At 42.2% G+C, this 23,834-nt stretch overlaps 3 protein-coding genes and 1 non-coding gene across 14 annotated transcripts in view; 1 reads left to right on the top strand and 3 right to left on the bottom strand.

Moving 5' to 3' along the window:
* pcnt (pericentrin) overlaps nucleotides 1-13,974 on the bottom strand; it is a 26,871-nt gene extending 12,897 nt beyond the window's left edge. For 3 of the 5 annotated variants that reach the window (XM_029140065.3, XM_029140069.3, XM_029140066.3), the window contains exons 1-32: nucleotides 13,773-13,974; nucleotides 12,890-12,919; nucleotides 10,789-10,965; nucleotides 10,180-10,323; nucleotides 9,558-9,707; nucleotides 8,592-9,457; nucleotides 8,169-8,489; nucleotides 7,689-8,001; nucleotides 7,156-7,572; nucleotides 6,824-7,042; nucleotides 6,534-6,629; nucleotides 6,262-6,405; nucleotides 5,785-6,040; nucleotides 5,522-5,601; nucleotides 5,141-5,426; nucleotides 4,913-5,013; nucleotides 4,698-4,809; nucleotides 4,367-4,493; nucleotides 4,142-4,261; nucleotides 3,986-4,049; nucleotides 3,775-3,855; nucleotides 3,560-3,671; nucleotides 3,447-3,487; nucleotides 3,220-3,354; nucleotides 2,873-3,116; nucleotides 2,659-2,806; nucleotides 2,039-2,492; nucleotides 1,738-1,935; nucleotides 1,533-1,604; nucleotides 1,273-1,377; nucleotides 861-1,013; nucleotides 69-215 (exon numbers count right to left, since the gene is read on the bottom strand). In XM_029140065.3, coding sequence (XP_028995898.1) covers nucleotides 69-215; nucleotides 861-1,013; nucleotides 1,273-1,377; nucleotides 1,533-1,604; nucleotides 1,738-1,935; nucleotides 2,039-2,492; nucleotides 2,659-2,806; nucleotides 2,873-3,116; nucleotides 3,220-3,354; nucleotides 3,447-3,487; nucleotides 3,560-3,671; nucleotides 3,775-3,855; nucleotides 3,986-4,049; nucleotides 4,142-4,261; nucleotides 4,367-4,493; nucleotides 4,698-4,809; nucleotides 4,913-5,013; nucleotides 5,141-5,426; nucleotides 5,522-5,601; nucleotides 5,785-6,040; nucleotides 6,262-6,405; nucleotides 6,534-6,629; nucleotides 6,824-7,042; nucleotides 7,156-7,572; nucleotides 7,689-8,001; nucleotides 8,169-8,489; nucleotides 8,592-9,457; nucleotides 9,558-9,707; nucleotides 10,180-10,323; nucleotides 10,789-10,965; nucleotides 12,890-12,919; nucleotides 13,773-13,820 — 5,961 coding nt within the window. In that variant the 5' untranslated portion in view covers nucleotides 13,821-13,974. The remainder of the gene's footprint in view (nucleotides 1-68; nucleotides 216-860; nucleotides 1,014-1,272; nucleotides 1,378-1,532; nucleotides 1,605-1,737; nucleotides 1,936-2,038; nucleotides 2,493-2,658; nucleotides 2,807-2,872; nucleotides 3,117-3,219; nucleotides 3,355-3,446; nucleotides 3,488-3,559; nucleotides 3,672-3,774; nucleotides 3,856-3,985; nucleotides 4,050-4,141; nucleotides 4,262-4,366; nucleotides 4,494-4,697; nucleotides 4,810-4,912; nucleotides 5,014-5,140; nucleotides 5,427-5,521; nucleotides 5,602-5,784; nucleotides 6,041-6,261; nucleotides 6,406-6,533; nucleotides 6,630-6,823; nucleotides 7,043-7,155; nucleotides 7,573-7,688; nucleotides 8,002-8,168; nucleotides 8,490-8,591; nucleotides 9,458-9,557; nucleotides 9,708-10,179; nucleotides 10,324-10,788; nucleotides 10,966-12,889; nucleotides 12,920-13,772) is intronic. The other 2 variants (XM_029140067.3, XM_029140070.3) reach the window with 1 other exon arrangement.
* zgc:112416 (uncharacterized protein LOC550509 homolog) lies at nucleotides 2,361-18,216 on the top strand. Of its 6 annotated transcripts, none has more exons than XM_029140094.3 (9): nucleotides 2,361-2,500; nucleotides 5,554-5,648; nucleotides 14,801-14,857; nucleotides 14,950-15,001; nucleotides 15,291-15,364; nucleotides 15,499-15,696; nucleotides 15,857-15,971; nucleotides 16,059-16,183; nucleotides 16,251-18,216. In XM_029140094.3, exons 2-9 carry the CDS (start codon nucleotides 5,643-5,645, stop codon nucleotides 16,479-16,481), a joined length of 858 nt encoding a protein of 285 aa, XP_028995927.1. In that variant the 5' UTR covers nucleotides 2,361-2,500; nucleotides 5,554-5,642; the 3' UTR covers nucleotides 16,482-18,216. The 6 variants fall into 6 exon arrangements, with proteins under 6 accessions (XP_028995927.1, XP_040924990.1, XP_028995928.1 ...); XM_041069056.2 differs by lacking the exons at nucleotides 2,361-2,500; nucleotides 5,554-5,648 and adding exons at nucleotides 13,963-14,250; nucleotides 14,405-14,676; XM_055505886.1 differs by lacking the exons at nucleotides 2,361-2,500; nucleotides 5,554-5,648 and adding exons at nucleotides 14,195-14,303; nucleotides 14,405-14,676 and having other exon boundaries at nucleotides 14,801-14,870.
* trnak-uuu (transfer RNA lysine (anticodon UUU)) lies at nucleotides 16,701-16,773 on the bottom strand. The gene has a single exon. It is a non-coding gene; the product is annotated as a tRNA-Lys (tRNA).
* atg9a (ATG9 autophagy related 9 homolog A (S. cerevisiae)) lies at nucleotides 17,648-23,834 on the bottom strand. Of its 2 annotated transcripts, none has more exons than XM_029140078.3 (20): nucleotides 23,474-23,834; nucleotides 23,333-23,388; nucleotides 22,837-22,988; nucleotides 22,684-22,727; nucleotides 22,506-22,570; nucleotides 22,278-22,427; nucleotides 22,028-22,169; nucleotides 21,746-21,886; nucleotides 21,386-21,506; nucleotides 21,133-21,308; nucleotides 20,935-21,057; nucleotides 20,630-20,817; nucleotides 20,268-20,421; nucleotides 19,971-20,150; nucleotides 19,674-19,886; nucleotides 19,340-19,572; nucleotides 19,069-19,186; nucleotides 18,703-18,973; nucleotides 18,467-18,612; nucleotides 17,648-18,376 (listed from the first exon to the last, which is right to left on the bottom strand). In XM_029140078.3, exons 3-20 carry the CDS (start codon nucleotides 22,937-22,939, stop codon nucleotides 18,368-18,370), a joined length of 2,577 nt encoding a protein of 858 aa, XP_028995911.1. In that variant the 5' UTR covers nucleotides 22,940-22,988; nucleotides 23,333-23,388; nucleotides 23,474-23,834; the 3' UTR covers nucleotides 17,648-18,367. The 2 variants fall into 2 exon arrangements, with proteins under 2 accessions (XP_028995911.1, XP_028995912.1); XM_029140079.3 differs by having other exon boundaries at nucleotides 23,664-23,834.

The following is a 23,834-nucleotide window of genomic DNA, read 5'->3' as shown; positions in this document are numbered from 1 at the left end:
GCAGGTGTCATATTCCATGTGTGCATGCATATACACACATACATTATGTGACAGTGTGTCTTTGGTACCTGTGCCACCACAGCATCAAGCTGCTGCAGTTGGGTGGTCAACTGGCTCATTTTGTCTGTGTAGCTGCGCTCCTTTTCTTCTTGCTCAGATGCAAAGTTCCGCCTTAGGTCTTCAAGCTCCACCTCCTTCTGGTTGTCAAACTCAGTCTTCAGTGGTGGTAATTTTGGGGTGGGGTAAAAAGAAAAGAAAAGAAAAAAATACCTTAAAAAGTTGCCATTGACAGATCTTGCGTTATGTCTCGCTAGCTACTACTGGCTCCACATTTCAGGTTGTCAAACGCTAAATATCTGGAAAAAAAAAGCGCCTTCAGCCTTAAAACCTTCTGCATCAGGGGATAAAAAGCTTAGGTCCACCCCTTTTAGCAACAGTGTTGCTGCTATCTGAACGAATATACACAACCCAGCAGCAGATTTAGGCAACAGTGAAACAGACAGACAAGATACTTCTACATATATGACTGTAGGATTATGCGAGAACTGGGTTTGACTAAAGCTCCAGTGGGACAGATTCCAAAAGAAAGGACTAATGTAGGACTGAACTGGTGCAGCTGGAGCTTAGAGGGGGCAATGCCGCCACATACACATGCGCCTTTTAATCCTGAGCTATTACATAATCACGATTCAAACATTTATTTGCAGTCAAATACATAAAATATTAAAGAGTTGGGAAAAATAAGAGTTCCATATTGTTTTTTCAGATAAACTCGTTTTATGATGCTTATGCAAGAGACTCCTTGAAACTATGCAGTTTTGTCCATCAATCTCTACAATAAAACAAAAAAAATCTTTTACCTTCAGCTGGTTAATCCTGTCATGCAGTCTTTCCTCTGACTGGACCTTGAGAAGCTCCACCTCTTCTAGGAGGCGCTGACTTTGTCTCGTCGACGCCTCTTCAAGCTCCTTGCGACATGCCTCCAACTCACGAGCAGAGATCCCCTTCAACTCCTGCAGCAGCGCACACGCATAGGTTTAACACCACAATTGCAGCCAATTGGTCAAACACCCTTTCAAAGAGCTTAAAAAAAAAAGGAATACTGTGCCACTACACAAAAATATGCCACTACAAAAAGGTTGAGGAACAACTCCCTTCTCTAATGGGCTGTAGTGAAGCAGCTGGGACAAAGGGCATCATTGTAACCACCAACAGGATCACCCAGTAGAAGAAAGAAAGAAAGAAAAAAGCAAATTGATGTGTTATACAAACCTGAAGCTGGAGTTTGTGCTGTTCAATAAGTTGCTCTTTCTCAGTCATAAAGCTTTGTGAGAGCTCCTGGAGAGCAGTGCTATGTTGTTGCTCAACCTCTAAAACCTGAGAAACAGAAATAGAAAAACAAGACAGGGTGAAAACAGAAACTAAATAGAACAGACTTAATATTCTCCTTCATTATAACCAGTGGTCTATTAGGAACTCGATTTGGGCTTTTTTAAAAATGTAGTAAATTACATTGTAAAAACGACCGTTACCTGATTCTTAAGGATCTGCAGAGCTTGGCAGTGTTCCATGTTTAAGGCCTCTTTTTGAACAGCCAGCTCAGTCTGCAAGAATAAAAAGGGAAGTTTAGTCTTTGACAGAAGTTGAAGGTAGAAGTCAGGCACATGCATTTATTGAAAGAATCAAACTAATTAACTACATTAGATATAAGAGAACCGTTAAATGGTGACATCTAACCTTGTGGACGTGGCTCAGCTCTGCTGCCATTGCACTGAACTTCTCCATGTGCACCTGGGCCAGATGTTTCCTCAGTTCCTCCCTGATTGAGAGCTGCTCTGCAGTCTTAATCTCCATCATCTGCTTGTGTTCTGATATTTGGCGATTGAGTTCTTGACGGTGCTGCTCTTCAAGCTGCACCATTCCATCACGCAGTGCCTGAGTTACAATACAATTGTACTTCAATATAGTTCCAGTGCATTCAGTTTAATGTATTTGAAATCCAACATTGTTTTATTTCTTAAAGCCTTTGCTTCCTTACTTGCACTTCCTTCAGATATGTGGCTTCCAGAGTGTCCATATTACCCAGCATCCTCTTTTCAAGTTCATCCCGTTCTTCCTGGTGCTTACGATTTAAACCAGCTTCTAAGGCCTCCAGCTGAGCCTGGTAGGTCTCCTGTAAGGCGGCCTCCAGGCCTTTAAGGTCTGCCTTTTGTTTGGAATCAAGTGCTGCCTCCAAGGCAACAAGCTCAGCCTTGTGCCGGGATTCCAGCTCAGCAGCAATAGCTGCAAGCTGAGCTTTGTGACTGGCACCAAGTGTGTCCAGTTGTGCTTTGTGTTTGGCACTAAGCATGTCCATCTCTTGGGAGTGTTTGTTCAGCAGTGTTGCTTTTTCATGTTCCAGGTCTGTTTGATGTTTATCTTTCAGCTCTGCGACAGCAATTTCATGTTTCTGGCTCAAACAATGTTCCAACACAGCTTTTTCCTCTTGGAACCTAAACAGGTAAGTACAGATGGGCACATTGTGTAATTTTTAGGTTTACATATAACAAATCTATAAATTATAGGGACAGACCAGCCTGTGTTTAGCCTCATGTGTTTAAAGTAGAGACAATAAATCAAATTAAATCAAATCTGGAGCCTGCTTTCTATAGATCTTACCTCTCTTGAGCGTTGCGTAAATGCTCTTCAGCCTGCTGGAGGAGAAGAGTAAGCTCTTTGATTTCCACTGCCATCAAGGTTTTTGCCTTTTGCAGTTCACCATCATATTGCGCCTCCAGTTTCTGCTTTACTATTAGGAACTGTGGGCCTATAAGACAAAACGGCATGTTAGATTTATGATTGGACAGAAATCCACAAGCCGAGCGATTCTTACTTTTATCGTTGTGCAGAGCAGCTTCTAAAGACTTCAACTTCTCCTTCTCTTCGTGAAGTGCTAGTTCCAGGAGAGATCTCTCCTCAGTCTCATTCTCAATATCAGACCTCAGGGCAGCAAGTTCAGTATTATGTTCATTCTGGAGCTCCTCTCTCAGCCGCCTCTTCTCTGCTTGGACGTTCTCCCTCTCTTGTTTCAGAGCTTCTTCAAGATGGACTAACTCCTCACAAAACTGTTGTTTCAACTGAGGAAAAGAAAATCCATTAACGCCATCATTACCCTGTTGGATTAGCTCTATATATTTGTACATATCTTAAAGTCTTGTTTTCTGGAGATGGCTTACATACCTTGTGTGTTTGCTTCTGCATTTCTTCAGAATGATCTTTACTCAGGGCAGCCAGTCTGTTCTCCAGAGTGTGAATGATGGTATTTGTTGTTTGCAGCTCCTCTATGTAACACCACATCCTGTGGTCAACCTCCACCTAATTAAAAGTCACCAAGACTTTGAATTTTTCAACCCATAAAAAAAAACATTATCTTTAGTTTGGATATTCTGAGCATGCCTTTCTCTCACCTCAACCTGTCGTGCTGTTTCCAAACGTATTCTGGTAAGCTCTGCAAAGATATGACAAGGGTTACAGTCCAGTAAGTTCCAACTACAAACATATCTTATGTCCCAACAAATACCCTGTAAGTGACTTTCACAAAGTTTGGCTCTGAGCTGCTCTAGCTCCAAGGCATGACAAGTCTTCATCTCCTGCAGTTCCTTATAGTAATGGTCAGTGAGGTCAGAGCGAACCTGAAGCACAAATTATAGATCCTGTTAAAACAGCGGCATATAATATTACCAATGTCTTTGGTAATAGAGGTAGCAACAATTGAAGGGCTTGTTTTTGACTGACCTGCTGCACCTCTTCCTTAAAAGATAGAGACAAAGACGATTGGAGGTTGGCAAGCTCTGAGGCATGTTTTTTCTCCAATACCTAGATCAGAGATAACAAAACTTATTAGAATGACAGAAATGATCTTAAGATCAGAGATGATTTACAAAAAATAAAAGGTTTACTCTACTACCTTGTAAAACATTCATTACTTGACTAACACATGTTTTACCTTTTGTTTGTTGGAATCAGAACTATCATCATCTTCCTCTTCAGTCTGACCTTCAGAGACAGAGCTGGAGCAGAGACCAAAGGAATAAACATTTAAAAAGGAGTTTACTTTAAACTGGATTTGTATAAAATGTAATCGTCTTTGATACAGACATACCAGTCACATGCAGTTTTCAGCAGAGACTCCTCTAAAGCACCTTCTACCAGTCTCAACTGGAGAAGTGCGATTTCCTCTCGATAGCTCTCTTCTGTTGCCTGCAACCTCTGCTCAAAATACCTGTAATAAGATGAGGTATACAATAGGCATGTGTAGAGAAATCAGGGAAATATGCACCAAAGGTAACATTTATTACATACTGTGCATACAAAACAATGCACTCACCTCCTCAGGCTTTCAAGTTCAGCCTCATTCTGCTCTTTGATTGCTCGTTTTTGTTCATTAAACTCAGTCTTCAGGCGTTCAAGGTCATCAACACAAGATGAGCGAGCAAGCAGCTGTTCCTTTAGCTCTGACAAACACAGAAGGATAAGATTGATATACATAAGTGTCATTATCATGTCTTCTTCCTCTGTGAGTCATGCATCACTAATAAGACACAGTAACAATAGAGCCCACAGCTATTACACTTGGATTTTTTTATATTTAACTAAAACATTAAAATTAATGCAACAAATAAATTTATTGCTTCACCAAATTGTTTTTATCATATCACCTCCCAACTCTTGGCGACTAGTTCTCATGTTCTCCAGCTGGGTCCACAGCTGACCTACTTCCTGTTCAGAGCTCTGTTTCAGCACGTCTTTCTCCTCCTGCAGCCGCAAAATCTATTTGACAGACAGACTCTTGAAATGACTAATTTTAACTAAAATGTTTGCAATACAATGAAAAATAAAACTCAACTACATTTTTATGTTTGCAAAAACTAACCTCTTGCTGAAGTTGACACACCTTCTCCTCTAGGTGGAGCACTTGCTGCTCTTTATCCTGCAGAACAGTCTTATGACTTGAAACCAAATCCTCCAAAGCACCTAATTCATTTCAAAAAATGAGAGCAAGCACATTGTTAGAAATGTAGACCCAATGCATACTGCTACAATATAATTCTCCATTTCCGGTAGCATATTTAGTATGTGTAGGACAGGCTATGCAACTCACAGGCAGCAGCATCTCTGTCAGCCCAGGATTGTTTGAGCTCATCCTCTAGCTTGTTGTTCTGCTCCTTACTGGAGGTCTGGAGTTCCTCTAGTCTGGCTTGGGACTCCTGTAGCTCAGACTTTGTCTGCATGAGAGCTGTCTGGGTTTCAGACAACACTTCGTTGGTCTGGGTAAGAGAAGCCAGGGTGTGGCTTAGTTCGGTCTGGGTGCCAACAAGGCTGCTCTGACACTCCGAGAGGGATGTCTGAACAATTTTAGCCTCTTTCTCCCACTGTGACCTCATATTCTGGCAAACAAAGCAAGCAAACAAAATAAAAGGATGACACATGGGAGCTGCAGTGATCCAGTGCCACATTTATGATGATTTCTGTCAAGCCTGACCTCCATCTCTTTGTCCTGCTTCTCCTTCACAGAAGCTCTCTCCTGAGCGGTGTGCGCTTCCCACTGCTGCTTCAACTCATCTGAACAGATACAACACAAATGAGTTCACCCACGTCAAAAAATGAAGGTTATTATTTTTTTTTTTCCCACAAGCTTCCAGTGACTGAAGATGACTCACCCACATACATAATAGTGCACATGTTGAGTGCAGCCAATGTCAGATGTGGTTATGAAAAAAGAAAAAAAAATTGGAGAGCACTCACCCAATTCAACCCGATGCAGAGCTTTCAGTCTCTCCTGCTGCTCCTGGTCCAGCTGTTTGATTCGGCTCAGTTCTGCTTGGTGTTGGGCTTGTAATAGTGCTCTCTCCTGAGTAAATGTCTCCCTCAAGGAGGCCTGAGCCTGGATGAGAGCTGAGGCTTCCTCACGATGCAGGTTAACATTGGAGTGCTCCAACTGGGACGTGTGGGCACTAGTCAGGCTTAGACGCAGGGCTTCAAGCTCCAGGGTCTTCTGGGCCTAAAAAAATATAATTATTGTTACAATTGTTTCCTTTAGTTAGATCAGCAAAGAGTAGTGGAAAACACTTCAAACCTTAAAATTGGAAACACTAGTACCACTAAGTCTACATAACTTCACTTGATGGTGCACAGTCATGGTTATATAAGATCCTATTCAAGTAAAATTGTGCTGTATGTTGTATCTGCACATGTTTCATTGTGCTTGTGTGCATTTGGTACTTGTGCCTGCTGCAATTCAGCCTGGTGAGCAGCCTCCATACTCTCCCTCAGCTCCAGGGACAGCTCTGTTCTCAGTTGACTAAGCTCCTCATCGTGTTTGACAGTTAGCTCCAACAACATCCTCTCATGCTCACGTTCAGTCACCTATAAGAGGAAAGAGAATTAGGGAAATGAAAAGCAGTCACCAAGAACAAAAAAAAACACTGGCGCGCACACACACACACACACACACAGGATATGTCTAAATACATCCTTGAAGTCATTTCTGATACCTGTTTAATTAGGCTAATCTGCTTCTTCTGACCTTCCTCCATACTGGCCTGCAGTGTTATGAGCTCTGTAGCGTGGTGGTCCTTCAGCTCAAAAATCTGTGTGGATAATTTTAAGTATTTTTATTTGCTAATAAGAACTTTGATCATTTAGAAACATGTCTGTGTAATGATGCAAAGAGTAATCTGAGAATGAGTAATAACGAGCAAATGGGTCCATGGAGATAAAATGTTCTGCAAAAGTACAAAATCAAACAACTACAAATTAAATAGGCATCTTTTGTAGATCACACCTCTTGCTGATGTTTCTCCATGAGGTTTTCCAGCTCATGTTGGTGTGATGACTTGAGCTTCTCTGTGGCCTCCTCAAAAGCCTGAACTTGCTTCACCAACAGCGCAGTCACCTCATTTTTACTTTCCTTCCTCTGCTCTTCCATAAGCCGTCTCACATCAAGAAGCTCCTTTTCCTTCTCCTGCTTTTCTTCCTCCCATTTCTCTTTCTTCTCAGCCAACTGTAACATTCATTTAATACACTGCATTAGCCTTTGAACAGCAAGACTACAAAAATAAGTCAGCAATACATGTAAAATAGTAATAATGAAGACAATTGTACAGATGAGCTCACCTCAACATCCTTGGCTTTTAGCAGGTTCTCAAACTGATCAAGCTCCTCTTCTAAGACTTGTTCCATTTTTTTGATTCGCTCCTCCATCTCCTCTTCCTTTCTCTTGTGCTCCTCCCTCTCCTGTCCTACCTTTGCCTGGGCCTCCTCCATGTTGGCCAAGTTTAGTCTCAGACGTAAAAGCTGAGATTCCACTTCCTTTCTCTGTTTCTCAGAAACATCCAAACTAATGCGGCTTTCCTCAAGCTCTTTCTGCAACCTCTCCACCTGCGCTTGAACATTCAGAACCTGTGCACGAGCTGTTTCAAGTTCCTCCAGTGTTCCATCCAGCTCTTTATTCTTTTGTTGCAGTTGCTCGGACACAACTTCAAGCTTTGTTTTTGTCTCTTCTAGCTCTGACATGAAATAGTCGCAGTTTGCCTGCAGAGAGGAATATATCACATAACCATTTTTTCCTCAAGTCACCCAGCTTATTCATTTTTAAAATCTTTTAGAACAATCATATCATTACGCTAAACCTGATGCTATCTGTTTACCTGTAGTTTTTCGAGCTGGTCTCCAAATGCTTTGTCCTTCATCTCCTGTAGAGACGACACCAGCAGAGCAGCCTCACTTTCAAGCTCCCCCACAACTTTATCTTCCAACGCTGATGAAGAGGTATTGAGGGCAAGTGTAAGGCTTTCAGTACTTTCCTTTCCCAAGATTACTTCATTCTCTTGCTCCCCCATTAAGGCACTGAATTTGTTCTGCAGGCTGTCTTGTTCATGAGCTCCCTCCTCAAAATGTCTTCTCTTCTCCTCTTCAAGTTCCCAGAGAGCCTGTCTGAGCTCTTCCGTTACTTGGGCCCACCTTAATGCACAATGTTAAATTGTTAGAAAAATCTATTTAAATACAGTATGATGTGATAAAAATATTACTGCCAACCACATATTTGCAATTTTCTGTAATGGGCTTAAATGGGGGGAAAAAAGGAAATAATTAACTAAATGACATCCTGGCCCGGTTAATTTCCTTACCTATTCCTGGCCTCCTCCAGCTCTTCTGCACTCTTAATGACTTCCTCCCTCAACACATCCAATTCCCTGTCCTTTAGAGCCAGCTCATCGCGGAGCTCGCCACACTGCTGACTCAGCAGCTCTTTCTCCAGGTCCGTCTTCTCAAACAGATTCTCAGACAGTTTACTTCTCTCCAGATCGCCAGGCGTAGAGATGTGAGGACACTCAGAGTCAGACTGAGGATTGGAATCATCAGCTACAGGGATATAGCCATGTGGGTAGAGGGCTCTGTTTGAAACTGATAACATCTCATCCCCTAACACTTCACTGTTGAGCTCAAAACTGAAAAAAGCAATAGACAACAAATTGGGATTTAACTAGCTGATAAAGAAACACAGTTGAGTGCACACATACACACTAGTATTGTAAGGTATTTCTTCTAACCTGTAGTCTGCAGAAATGTCCAGCTGACTGTGGCGTTCAAAGTCACTGACCACTGAAGATTGCGAGTGTGCGAGTGGGGCCGAAGACAAGTAGCGTTCCATCAGAATGTCTCCATGTACTGATCCATTTAAACTGTCCTTATCAGGTACACTCTCCAGAGTGTCCCCATGACTCCTGTCATCACAGCTAACGTTTGCTTTTGCTTGGTTCTGACGATTCTTTGAAGCTTTCAGTTCCATGACCTCTTCCTCTCTAATCTTCAGAGCTTTCTCCCTCTCCTCCAACAACTGCCTGATTCTCTCCACCTCATCTCTGTGCTCCTCTTTAAGCCTCATTATGGCTTCCTCTTGTCTCTGTTTTTCCTCCTGAAGTTTCTGGAGAAGAGGACTAGACATCTCTTCACTAAATCTTTTCTCTGCAGAGTCTACCTGAAGCCTTTTTCTCAGATCTGCCACCTCTTTGTTTAGCTTCTCCTTCTCTTCTTTGTACTGCTGCATCTCAAGGCACTGCGACTGGACTTGGCTCAGTTGGGTTTGAAGAATTTGCAGTTGCATTTTGCTTTCTTGTCGCTCATCTACCCTGCTTTTCCTCTCCTCCTCAAGTAAAGAAAGCACGTGTTGGTGTTTTTCTATCTCCTCTGCTAATTTGGCACATGTGCGTTGGCAGTTTGTCCTTTCTTCTTCCAGCTCAGCCTGTAGTTTATGCAGAACAGAGTCTGTTTCAGTGTCACTGCCGGAGCTCTCAACACCTGAAAAGGGATCACCATGTTCTAACTCCTCTGATGGTGCCTTTGCATCTTTGGAGTAATGGCCATGCTGTTGACGAGTGTCTGACTGACTTTTGATACGCAGAAATTCAATGCCAGTCTGTGCGGATGATAAAACAGAAAACGTGACTTTAACTGTTGTGCATATAAAAACTGAAGTGGGCAGTGCTTTCACAAATGGAGCTTCGAGTGGCACTTACCTGCTGGAGCTGTTTCTGTAGCGCCTGAATCTGTCCAGCAAGTGACTGTGCCTCCAGCTGTACCTGGTCCCTACTGGCAAGAGCCTCTTGCAGGTTGGAGCTGAGCCTGGCAATTATTTCATTTCGCTTCTCCACAGCCTGTTGTAACTGCTGCAAATTTAAGTACGCACACACATATTCATGGTATTAGATTCAAGCACACTAGCATAACATGCATTCCTGCCTTCACCACATCTGAAATAAAACCCAGAAAGCAGACCGAACCACTGATTAAGTACAAACCTCAGATTTTTCCCAAATCAACTGCTACATTTTTCACCAAGAGGAAACTGTTGCATTTCCCATGAGTTATAGATTACATACAGTAGAAACCATATTGATCATACCACAAGAGTATTTCCATAGATATATTTATCTTTGCTGTATAACCGAACATACTAACATGCTAGGGTCTGGGCTAAATTCTCACTGAATTTAGAGCACAGGATTATGATGCTGGCATTCATCACACTAAACCCATCTACCCTTACTCCAGTTACATTTAATCAGCTGAAAAGCTTATGCATTCATTTACTATACTGTGCCATACAAAACAGTGTTCTCAATATCACCACTTGTGTACCTTGAGCTGGTCTTTGCCAGTAATGGCCAGCAGTTCCTCATCTCCCAACTCTTCCACAGGTGACGGACATTGCTCCAAGGTAGGGGGATGATGCTTTGCTCTTTGGTTCATCTGAACCTCTGATTTATCAGACTTCTGTGCTTCCTGTAAGGTCAAGTGTGAATTTAGTGAATACCAATTGCCATGGTAATAATTAATAAACAAAAATGACTCAAATCACATTCATCAAACCTTGATTACAGTAGTTGAACTTTTCCTTTAAAAAGGCAGTAAACAGTGCCACAGTTAATCCTGGCCAGGTTGCTATGACAACATGCCCTACAGGCAACGTGATGACTAGTGACCCATTTCTCTAATGTACGTTCACAGAGCAGAGGGCACAGACCGCTGTTTAAAGCAAACTGTGGGCAGACAGAATCAGACACACAATGGAGGTCAGGTAGTCTGACCCATAAATAAACCTGAGGTGACATTATATATCACAGTGATAATCAAAGCTTTAACTAAACTAACTAGTGTTATGGTCCACATAAAATCCCTTTTCCTCAATTTCCCATGTAACATCAATTATTAATGCATGAATGATAATCTGTGCATTCACTGACATACCTCATGGTTTGTCTTGCTGTTCAGCTGTGTGTCATCAGCTGTTGGAGGTGCTGATTCTACGTGGTGGTCTTGCGACGAGCAGTCATTCTTCGCGACAGTCTGGCCCTTCCTCTTCTGCGTCTTTTTCGTCGTCCCCGCACTGTCGCTTTTCGCCCGCCTCTGTCTGAAGCTAGCAAGCTGCGCAGGAAGGACAGTGAGACATAGATGGACACATAGGTCAGGACCACCGAGCACCACCACACCATGAGCATGGTGAACTTCAGGGGTCAAATGTGAGAGGTCACTGAAGTCCAGATTTCTTGTCTACGTTGAAAAAGGTAATCAGAACATCTTTCTAAAATCATCTGACAAAGTATCAATACATCAACGCTTTTAAGATTTTAATTTCAGCAGTGTGAAGTCTATACTTGATGAGTCAGGATTTGAGCTGCAAAAAAAAGTGAAAAAAAAAAAAACATAGTGGCAGGAGAAAAAAAAAAGAAATCCCAAACTTGTACCCAAAATAACCAGAAAGGTTTAAAATGAGGTGACTCTGCTAAATCTTCTCAAATCTCCAGAGAGTGGATAGGATATTTTAGCAAGACATGCTGGAAAACCTCTCAGGAGACCACACAGAGCAAGCATCTCTGCCACTCCTCTTTTAGCTTGTGGAACAGTTTAAACCAAGGAGACCATTATGAAGATTCAGAGCTTGCGAAATCACCTCCAAAGGAAAAGTATGAACAAAGATTAGCTTGAATTCCAGATAGACAGATGTCTCACAACTCCACCTCAGGTTGTTACTCTATTTACATGCTCCCCTTTTGTTCATCCATTGCTTCTGTCAGTCTGTCTCTCTTCTTTAGGCAGACTAAATCGATTCGAGACCCTTGTGAAGCCTTATCACAAACTGCCGATCACTGAGTCAATCTCTTGCTGGTGCTTAGAGCTGGCAAATCTTCCTCTTCAGAACAGCTGCTCTAATATTTAAATGCAGATCTTGCAGGATGTAGGCAACCATGCACCGGGCCCATTCCCTCTCTTCCAAAGCCAGTGTACTGTGCTGAGGGATCTACAAACTCTGGATGAGAGATGGCATGTGTCTAGACTAAGTAAAGAGGGTGGAGACTAGGAGATGCATTCACATGGAGAGGAGGTGGAGAGGAGGAGACAGAGCTCTGCGTGTGGTGAGCAGCATCAGAGTGTGCATGCTCAATTCAATTTGAGACTACATGTCCTCAGGAGAACTACTTGTCGATCTGTGTGATGAGTCACATACGTGTGTATGACATCATTTTGTACACGTGTGCCTGTGCTTGTTCTGACGAAATCATTAAAACTGCATAATAAATTTTGCTGTGGAATAAAAGAATAGATATTATCTAGTCTACTAAAAACATATTATAGGTCCATCTGAAAATAATGCTTTCCCAATCCATTCATGTTTTTCATCCCATATTAAACATCCATGCTTGCTACAAAACAAATCACGGCTGTAACACGCATCAGCCAGATGATCAGTGATACGCTCAAGGCCATTTCTGCCCTAAGACGCTCCCTGACCAGCTGGCTGAATCTTACTGTGGCCAAATTAGGTTTACCAGATTGGATATTGATGTGTTCTTAACCATTTCGTTACAAATTTAGGTTTGTGGCACACTGCTACATTTATCTGAAGAAAAAAAAAAACACTGTTTTTTGGACACAATATATGAATACACGTCTCATTGAATGGATTCAATATTACAGCAAAATCATGGCTTTTTGAAGGACCAAATCAAATAAAGGGAACCAACAGCACATTATTGCCATAGCAACACTATCCATGTGAAAAGCAAATGCAACACGGTCACCGTTGCCAAATCTCAAGGGCTCATTGCACCACCTGATGGCCCACATGGAACATGACAGCGTGAGCAGACTCAACCAGGGAGGAAATCTGGATTTTGAATCAGCTTTTTAGAAGGGGCTGCAGGCTTACACTTTTGACATTTTAGTGCAGGAAAGCAGAAGACACCCAAAGGCCCATGTGAGACTAAAAGATGAGGAAGCAGAAAAACAATAGAGTGAACAACCACCAATCCCATCAAAGTTTCAATGCCTGACCAGTTTTGACACTTACCGACTGGTTTCGTGGCATGTTGGTGGGTCTCTGTCAAAGAATACCAGTAGTTGACTATGTTTACTAGTATAATGAAATGCACAAAAATAACACTCAGACAAAAAAGGCAACTTCTTACAATGGAATTACTCCATCATAGCTAATGAACAGAATCTTTAACTAGCTTTTGATTTCTGAGTCATTAATAAGTGATATGGTATATTTTGAGCCTTTTAATGTTTATACAGTAATTATTTTCTTTGCAAAATAAAAGGCATTTTTTAACATTGCTACAGGAGAACTAAAAAGAAGCTTGGAGTGAAGAGAGACTAAAAGACACCTGCTATCAGCTGATTATGATGGATGTAAACAAGTAGCTCAATTTTGTAGTTTATGCCATTATTTTTGTGTTACTAAATCTGTCTGTGGCGATATATCATGACGTACAGAGCCTATATCCATCAGATTCAAAATTAAACGGTTCTTCGTGCAAGTGACTTTAATAGTGAACATATTTTAACACCTCCAAAACACCAGATATACTGAATAATTAGTTTTAAAATACGTTTCATAGAACAGTTTAATGGCTATTGTATTTCATGGGTATCCTGGGAGCGTTTGTATATTTCAGTGCAAGTACGAAGTGATTTCAATAACCAATCAACTTCTTATTGTTTTCCATAGCTATGTACAACTGCAGCTAATGATTAACCCGCGACATATGGGCGGCAAACGAGTAACGCTATGTAGGATAGCAACTTAACGATCACGTGGAATCCAAGCAACGAGGACCAAACATGCCATACTGATGGAAATGGGTCTAGTTTGCATGGGGCACTCACAAGACAATGACAAAAGAGTTAGCTAACTGCTAGCATTCAATATTAGCGTGCGTAAATGTTACCTTGGCTCTCCCAGCTTCTAGTTTCCTCCGTCGTTCATCTTCATCCATTTCTTATGGAGTATTTGGAGAAAATCATTAAAAGTTTAGGACGGACGTCCCAGCTAAAACGAAAAGCAAAACAGACCTTCACTTCTTGCACAAGTAAGCTAAAAAGTAGAATTTCGAGCCTCCTCTCCACACAACTGTCAACAGATAATATTCAATATGGCCGCCAAGTCACTGTAACTCCGCCCTTATTGAGTTGCCTTGACTGAACAGGCCAATCACACTATTCGGGTGAACGTCTTTAGCCAATAGGCGTTATTTCACTTAAATATGTTCCCGCATAGTTTATACACCACCCCTATCACGCATTGCAAGTCAAAAATACATTCCAACTGACCAATGAGATGTCTCTGTTAAGGGTCAAGTTTTGATTGACGGCTCTTGTAACCAATCAGTAAAGGAGAATGCATATCTTCGCTCCTGTGTTTTAAAAGTGAGTATCTAAAACCTCTTTTTGTGTGTGTTTGTAGATTACCTGTTAATGTGGTAAGTTAGTGTTTGTAGTTTTCTTTACATATAGCTGTTGAGGTGTTTTTAGTGTTAATTTGTATATCATGTTTCTGTTCTTTTTCCTTATCCCATTGTAGGTGACAAAACTTTTTATACTATAGCTTGGTTTGTGACCAGGTTTGACTTAATAATTTATTTAAAACAAAAACAGACAGAAACAAACAGAAATAAAAAAAACATAAATTTGGCAAAGGGTTATTGTTAAAACTCCAAACCAAACACACACAAGTCAGGTTTATTGTAAGCGGTAAACAGCCGTGTCCCATGGCAACGAATGTGTGGCTTTAGTCTAAACTCAAACATACAAGTGGACGCAAAATTTGTGTGGCCCCAGATGCCAAGGTTTCAGGTAAATAAATAAGCTAGTTATTAAAATAATTTAGCTAATGGATTATATTACTCATATATTTATAATCTAGTACACAGTAAATGATGATAGTTTATTCAAATAATATATTTGTGTTATCTCTTAGGATGGCAGTTCTGTGGTGGATCAGATGACAAGACTCAAACTCAAACTGCAGGAGAAGGTTATTTCTGAAAGTATCCCCAAATTTTGTTTATAGAGCTTTCTATTTTGGCCTTTCTTGATGATTAAACATTTGAATTTCCACATTCTCAGAGACTAAAAAGGCACAATATGGACAACAGACCAGAATCTGCAATGTCTGCAAGTAAGATAAACAATTCTTTGTGATGAAGAATTTAAAACTGTGGGCTGTATTAGTCTACTAACCTACCTTGACAGAAACATGTATATGAACCATTATATACAATTAATGCAACTATGGGAATTTCCCTTAAACTAAAAGTGGAGCAAAATGAGTAAAATACAGAGATTACTATAGTAATTTGACACTGCTTTGCAGTATGTTTTTGAGCATACTTTGAAGCATGTTAAGCGGTAGACATAGCTGACAAAGTTAATGAATTAGTTTCTGGAAACATGATCTCTTTTTTCAGGGAGTTATGATGGAGAGATTGAAGCACTGCACCGTGCACTGAGGAGAAAGCAAGACCTACTGCAAAGACTGAGGGTTCATCCTTTTTTACTTTTTATTCTAAGATCGTGTACTTTATTCATTCGCATATAATGTTACAGCCTCCCAACAACTAGTAGCAGTTAGACGTCTTTTACATTTCTGTTTTTACTGTGCCTATTTATTTTTAGGAGGAGCATATGTTAGAAAATCTCAACAGACCTCGTACGTGGGGAGGGTCACAAAAACTGCACCAGCCACATTTTGTTACAACTCCACAAATCCCAACTATGGCACCCAACCACCTCCACAACCCAGCTCCTATATTGCCATACCTGCCCTCTGCACCACCTGCCCTGCCTCAGCTCCCACGCATCATCCAGCAAACTGTAAGATATTCAGCATTTCGCTCACCATGGGCATCTACATGGTCTGTTAACAGTACTGAATCTCGTCTTCCCGATCCCCATCTTGTGTTTTTCTTCTTTCTTGTCATTTGATTAGACTCTTGATTAGTAAAAATTAAATAAACCCACATTCTCTCCTCAGCTCCCTCAGCAGCCTGCCACCATCATACAACAGCTGCCACAACAGCAGCCTCTGATTACTCAGATTCCCCCTCCTCAGGCGTACCCTGCAGCTCGCTCAGGCAGCATCAAAGAGGGTATGTACCTGCAAATACAGATGAATCTTAATTGATAATCACTGTCCTCATATGTTTGTGTTGTACATGTATGTGTATTTGCATTAGACATGGTGGAACTGATGCTGATGCAAAATGCCCAGATGCATCAGATTATAATGCACAATATGATGCTGAGAGCCATGCCAGCTATGACCCTATCGACCCCTAACGTTGCTGCACATTTTGGCCAGGTATGCACCTTCTCTTCTATAGAAAGGGCATCATGTCATGTTTCAGAGCGTCAATGTGTATTTCCAGGACCAGGCAAACCCTTGTTTCATGGGGTCAGATTTCAAACCAAGAGAGAGTGCTGTTCATCATCATCATCACTATGGTTCAACTGCTGCAGGGCCACAGCTGCCTCCTCTCAGCTACCATACGTGGCTACCGAGGGAGTCGCCTATCTCAGCAGGACAAGCAGGGGGACAACTATCACCTTTACACCATGTAACAGCAGCACCCACCAGACTTCCACCACTCAACCTCTAAGGCTTAGTGACCCATGTGTGTGGTGCAGGTAATGATGGCTAAGCAGAAACTAGATTAATTGAGCAGACTATAAAAATTATGTACTTATAGACACAAATATACGTGAATAAACTACAGACCCCAGATATACCTGGTCTGAGGGTTAATATTTTTGCAACGTAAAAACCGTTTAAACCACATATTGCCCGCAAATAACCGTTTGAAAGTGTAAAAAATTTGCGCCCGAACAGGGACTTGAACCCTGGACCCTCAGATTAAAAGTCTGATGCTCTACCGACTGAGCTATCCGGGCTCTGTAGAAGCTCCCCTTAAGAGGCTATAAGAAAAGAACTTTGTTGCTGCTCTCCAAGGTCACATTCCCTAAAGCTCAGTTTTAAAAGGAATAATGTTCATGTATTCTGTTCGCGACTGACACTAGACACCTACCAAAAGTAGCAAGTTTACCATTTGCGAACAGCTAACGCTAGCTCACATGACGTCACAGCAGCGACGTCATGACGTAACGCTATTAGCAAAACGTTGACAAAACTAAACAAGACCCAAAACACATTGACTCAGTTATTATTCGTGTCGTTTCGTTTTGTATCTGTTTACACACAATACATTTGCTTTGTCTTTAATGGATGAATTTACAGCTGTACAAAATGTTTTTTTACAGAATCTATAAAACAAAACCAAACGAACAGTAGTCAGTTTACCTAGCTTTATCACAGAAAATCTTTGCATTGTTGACTATCCCCACCCAAAATGCACAATAAAATCACTAAATGTCAATCGTCATGGCACATCCATTTAATAAATAGACAAGTGACACCCACTGCATTAAGGACCTATTAAAGTGCATGATTCTTTTTTTAAAGAATTGCGGCTTTACAGCAGAGGAACGGGAGAGTCATGCTGTGAATTTGCAGGATGTGGTCCTAGTACAGTCCTCCTGGTGACCTACACCGGCTAACATAAAGACATGAGAGTAAATAATGGTCTTGCAATTATGGATTTTTTTGTATGGCACATCAGTGTTACATGCTTAGACCAACCTTGGTGTCTGCATTCAGTAGCAGGCCTGGTGAAAAAGAATGAATGCTAAACAAAGTGTTTCAGTAATCTGGTCAAAATGGGTTTGGAATGCAAATCTCTGGTCATACAAAACAAAAGCTGGCCTCACATTATCTGTACAATTCAATTTATTTACACAGTGCATGTGTGCTCGTGAGGTTGCAGAATACCAGGCATCTGTGCAAATTACACCACCAGTAAATGTTTCTGAATGTTTTAGAAAATCTGTTTATATTGCAATGAATTTATAAAGAATTAAATAAAGTTACTGGAAGATGTCTTGAAATGTGAGCAGAGGCAGAGTGCAAGCTGTAATACAAAGCACAAGGTAGGATATACAGCCTCCTCCTGTTACAACAGCTGATATACACAAAGTCTCTATGTTGTCAGCGTTGTTTTTCTCACATGCTGAATGCTGTTACTGAGAGACACCACACATTCCCTAAATTTAACTCACACCCTGTGATTTGTTTGAGTGAGAGAATGGAAATAGAACTATTGACGTGTTTTCTTCACATTTCTCTATTGACACATTTCTCCAGACATGTGAAATGTTTTTATATTACAGCAACACCTGCACTTTCACTAAGTCAGCTTTTGACTAACTGCAGTTTAACCTAATCTCATTTTATCAATATACCAAATAACAAGTTCAGAGGCGTTCCAGATTGGGCTGTTGCATATAGTCAGTCAGTCAGTTTATCCAGATATACCATTCAGGCACATTTTCTCTTCATCCGTGTCCAGTCAGATGATCAGCCCTGGAGATCACTTCTATTTGAGAGGATGATGTGTAGCAAAAGAGGCCGATACTTATTTGGATGTCTTGGCTATGTGACCTAATGTGAGAAGAAGAACAAAAATGTCAAATTATTTGCAATGCACATGGAAAAAATAAAAACTATGTTACAAAGAGATATAAAGTTCACCTTATGTATGTGAGGAGGCATTTCATCCTCCGAACCCTCCTCTGGCAGCGGCTCATGCTGTCGGGGTGCTGCCTGACCATCCTCTGCCCATCCTCCCATGGGAACACGGGCTGATCGCACTACCTTTCTACCTGGACCAACAGAATCTATAAAACAAAAAGTATGGTTGAAAAGCAACCTTAAACAACCTTCCATTAAAACACGTGTTGCATGAAAGCAAGGAATGAAGTACATGCCGGTATTAGGTCCACTATATCTGCGCTGGCTGCCGCTATGTGATGACACCCTCTCCTGGCCCATGGTGGTACTGCCACCGGCTGAGGCTGAAGTGGGGATGGAACTAGGACTAGGAACAGTGGTGGGAAAGGTCTGTGAGCGAGGGAAATGTTTGGAGTGAGGCTTGGGTTCACTTCTCACTTCATCTGGAATACTGTCACTGCTTTCATCACTCTCCTGCCTGTGCCAAGTGTGACGGGACAGCTCACCACGAGACTGCTGCTTATGAAGCTACATGAACAACAGCAACACATACACATAAGTAAATGTTAAGGAAGATGCATAACATCCAACACAGGGTTACTGCGGGGCATGTACAAGCTTACCTCATGCATGTAAAGTGCATGGATGCTCATCTCAGTAGAGGCATACTCTGATAAGACCAAACTAGTGAGTTGACCCTCCCAAGCACTGCTGCCTGAGCTTACAGTTCGTGCATCTGTCCTGCAGGAGAAGAGAACACAATATGTGAGAAATGAGGATCCAGGAACAACAGAATATTGAATATTAACAAGAGCTTATACGTAGAAAAGCCTTATGATAGACAGAAATTTAACTTAAGTTGAAACATAATTCAGAGAAGTAGTATGTCCTAACCCAGAGCCGGCCATTGCCCTGCTCATGACTGAAGCATGGCTAGCAGCCCTGTGAGCTGCACTCAAGCTGCCTCTCAGGTGCAGACTGCTGCTGATCGGTGAAAGCGAGCGCAGGGCGGATGCCCCATCACCAATGCCAGCGGCCGCATGGTTGGTTATAGAGCCGTCCCTGACGAAATGGACTGAGGCCAGTGTAGAGGGACCCGCCAGGAGGTTTGCAATGAGGCTCCGCGGCTACGAGAGGTGAGCAGAACAAAGGGCAACATTGTACATTTTAGAAAGTGTACCCTAAATTGCAATCACTGTGGTATGTGACAATGAGTGCATCAGCGTACTTCAGACTCTGACAGTGAAAGAGGATGTGTGTCTGAGGAAACCCCAGTGGCCTCTCGGTGAACTCTTTCTTTAAGCTGGCTGATGAAATGTGTGGTCTCTCGGGGCGGCTGCCACTGGGGGTTGGTAATTGCGAAGTGCATCAGAGATAATTCTGTCTTTCCATCCTCTGCCTGTTGGTATATAGATGCCTCTGTCTTCCCCTCTGACATCCACTATAGATAAAGGAGAAAGTGAGAATGATAAAGATATAATGCACACCAGTCAGTCCATAGACTGTAATTTCTTCAATCTCTTACCGCAGGGTGTCCATGCTGTCTGATATCCATCTGGGCAAAGGAGCAGGTGTCTCCCACTCCGACCACCTCAACAGTAAAGTGTCGGAAGAAATCAATGATCTCCAAAGACTTTCTCCTTAGACAGAATATCAGAATTATAGGAGTCACCACTGGGCTTAGCAGCTCCTCTAGAATAAACACCTGGGCACAAAGAAAGGGGAACTGTTAACACTGCACATTTGGAGCAGGGCCCTGAATGTGGCATACTACAGTATACATACTTTATAGCCTCCTTAAATTGTAGGGACTCATACTCACCGCTTTGTACTGGAAGAGCTGGGAGAACTGGTCCCGGGTCTCGTATCGATGTGCATTGCCTTGCCAGTGGTCTGGCATGTAATGGATATGAGCCAGGATCACCCGCAAGAGTTGCTCAGGACAAAACACCATGTGCTTATCAGGAATAAATGACCTGAAGAGAGAGAAGAGGCAGAAGATTTGTAGCGCTGCATTAAGAGCTGGACTATATGTTTGTGTTCATGTAAACAGACCAAAAAGCCTCAAAGTGATAAAATTGGCTTTAAAAGGGAAAAACGTGGGATGTTGTGCAGTTGTGCCTTATAATGCGGTCAGTGAGACAATAGTGAGGAGGTAACAAGGTCACGGGCATTAATCTTTACCTGCAGACTGTGATACACACTCCCAGGAGTGTGATGGATGAGAGAACATGTTCCACGGCAAGAACGTCTTCATCATAGATGGTCAGGGCAATGAGGACGGCCAGGAGAGAGCCAGCAAAAAATGCTACATTCTTGGCAACCACCGTCAGCAGCGGCGACAGAAAGCAGTTCATATACTTGGATGCAGCCTTAATGAAAAAGGAGCGAAGGAGAGAGAAGCAGAAGCGATGAGGAGAAAAGACAGCTTATTATATTAAATGTTATGACATTGGCTGTAAGTCAGGTGCACATAAGAAGATAATAACCTTGTAGCCTTTGCTGAGGCGGGACATGAGCTCATGGTCCAGCTCGTTGAAGTGACGCAGATAACAGCGGCCATACAGAGACCAGCATCTCGCCCCCAGAGAGCCAGGCTCTCGCTTGATGACCTACACACAAGCAAACCGCTTTGACACTCGCTGTAAAAAAAATTAAAAACAAGTGTTTTTCTCCGAAGCTATTACCTCAGTGTAACTAAAGAAAGCGTAGAGGATCTGCCACACCAGGATGACTGGGCACAGCAGCAAATTAGCGATGCCGATCCACAGAATTCGACACGCTAGACGATTCGCCAGCTCCATCCTGTTACCGCCTCTCTTATACTCTGGTTTAAGGCTCCACTCATTCTCAAACAAGGAGCCTACACACAACACAGGATACAAAACTTAGAGGAAGACTCATAGCCACATACATGAAGGACATCAAGCATATACATACCTGGACCCCAGAAGAAAATGAGCTCAAAGTTGTACTTGAGACCTCGAGTGTAGAACACACAGTCCCCAAGCATTGGAAGTCGAAATCGTACAGGAAGGAGAGATTTATTCACCATGGCAACCTACAATAGAACAGGAAGACACTTTTGGTTTGAGGTTACATCATTAAAATTGTGTTCACAGTTATTTGCATTAGACATAAACACAAAAAAGTCAAATAGAAGAAGTTATTATTCATCACCTTTTAAAGAATAACTTGCACGGCATTGGATGTAATATGAACTACTTGAAGCAGCATCAGAAAACACAACAAGTGAAGGGTGCTAAATATTTCATACATTTTTATTTCAAACAGACCCACCATGTAGTTTTTGAAGCGGAGGATGCGGTGGTAAATGTCAAGCTCGGTCAGCTCTTTTTTATGGATGCAGATCTGGTGTTCTTTCTGGATCTCCACTATTCTTGCCTGAACCTCCTGCCACGTAGCATATGGAAGCTCTGACTGAAGAGAGAATGCACAGAGTAGTTTTGGGTGAAGTGGGCCTATGGCTCAATGCATTGTACAGAGTCATGCTATAGTAGATAGGACTCAAGTACAAAAAATCTTCTATACTTGTATGTGGGTTACGTTTGCCTGTCTCACCATAGACATCTTGAGTGCATTGATGTAGAAGGATCGGATCTCCCAGTAACAGCAGACATTGTAGATGAATTTGATGAAGCGATGCAGCCAAAACACCCCCGAGATTATCAGCACAAAAATCACAAATGCATTGTCCCGGATACTGAGAAAGAAAATGACAATCAAAACTTTTAAAGTTCATCGTTAAAACAGAATTAACAGTTAGAAAGTAATAAGGTAAATAAGAAAAGAAAGGAAGGTCATCTCTCACCGGTTACTACAAACATCCATTGGGATGAAGGCATCAGGCAGGGTAACTTTTGATGAATCAGTGTGATTTACAAATTTGTTGGCAAAGAGGATGTCATAGTCTACACAGTTAGCTAGAAACACTGTGAAGCCAACCACAAACAGCAACTGGCTGTGAGGGAAAAGAGAAAAAGGTTGAAAACTATAAAGAGGCCAAATTAAATGCCACAGATGTAAAGGTGTTACATACACCAGTTCAAAGATCTCTCCCATCAGCATACAGGTGAACCCATTCTTCTGGTGCAGGTTATAGACGTGATGGATGTTAAGGAATAATGTGGAAGGAAATGAAGCAGATTAGCATCTCAGTCGATTCTGTTCATTAGCATTCAGAACAGCCACCTTTGCAAAAGCCTGTAAAAGGATATCCTCTGGAAAAACAGGTCCAGGTTTTCAATGTGGTGCCATTGGGCTGCAAAAGATTCATCACTAATTAGTAACGATCCCATTAATCAGCTCACAGTAAAACAAAAAGAAGAATCTTCTCCATGGTTTGTGTGATTTGCATTTGCATCTCATACATTTGGCTCCTTCCGGCACATGCATGAGCAGGTTCTCCTCTCCAGGAGGCGAGTCGCTGTAGGACGCCTCCAGGCGCTGGTACTCCGTGTCGAAGTGGGCCATAGTGTTAAGAGCTTGAGTCTCACCGAGCAGACCAACCCACTGCTACAGACTGGAAGACAGGAAAGCACAGGTGAAAAGCACGCACACAGAGCAATGGAAGCTGGGAATAAGAATAAATAAGAAGAATAAACGAAGATATATATATAAAGCCAAAGGTAAGAGAGGTCATTATTCAAGAATCACGTGTTTATTGACAACGCTGAACTATCATAAATACATAGAGCAGAGCTGACTGATACGTCTGAAAAGGTTAAAGGTCACAATCAGTGACAAAGGAGACTCACAACTACTTACCCTGGTTAAAAGGTCAAACACAGATCTATCCACGAAACAAAACTACACATCAAATATGTTTGTGGCATGTTTTAAAAGGACAAAGCAGAAGGGGCTCACCTCCATCCCAGTACCGTGGGTCCAGTCCAGACCTGGGCTTTGCCCAACATTCCCATCTGAGGAGAGGAAGGGACGTTTAAGGGCGTAATATTCATGACCCGTGGCCATGACAACGTTCTACAAGCACCGGGTTAAACCTACACAAAATGCCACAGATATCAGACTTTTGGGGAGCGGCTGTTCGTGACAGAAAGCTGTAAGACAACGTGAGAAGCCGAGACGCTGGCGATTCAGGTGTTGTTGTTTTCCTGTGCGTGGCTTTGACAGCACGGGCCTCCCCCCTCAACGAACGACACGCCAGCTCCCAAATCCCGCCGTTTTACGCCCTCACCGTTCGGTTCCTGTGCCTCCGCTGCGTCGGGTCAAACGATAAATCCCCGAAGATTAGTCCGATACGCCGCCTTATTTTCGTTTTCTTTTCGCTCCGTGGCGATGTCATACACGAGTCAGTTTCGTTTTCGACACAGCCAGCAGTGGGGCGTATGCCACGTATGACGAACGG

Source organism: Betta splendens, chromosome 22 (genome assembly GCF_900634795.4).
Source record: "Betta splendens chromosome 22, fBetSpl5.4, whole genome shotgun sequence".
Taxonomy (NCBI): Eukaryota; Metazoa; Chordata; class Actinopteri; order Anabantiformes; family Osphronemidae; genus Betta; species Betta splendens.
This window is presented reverse-complemented; position numbering and strand designations above follow the sequence as displayed.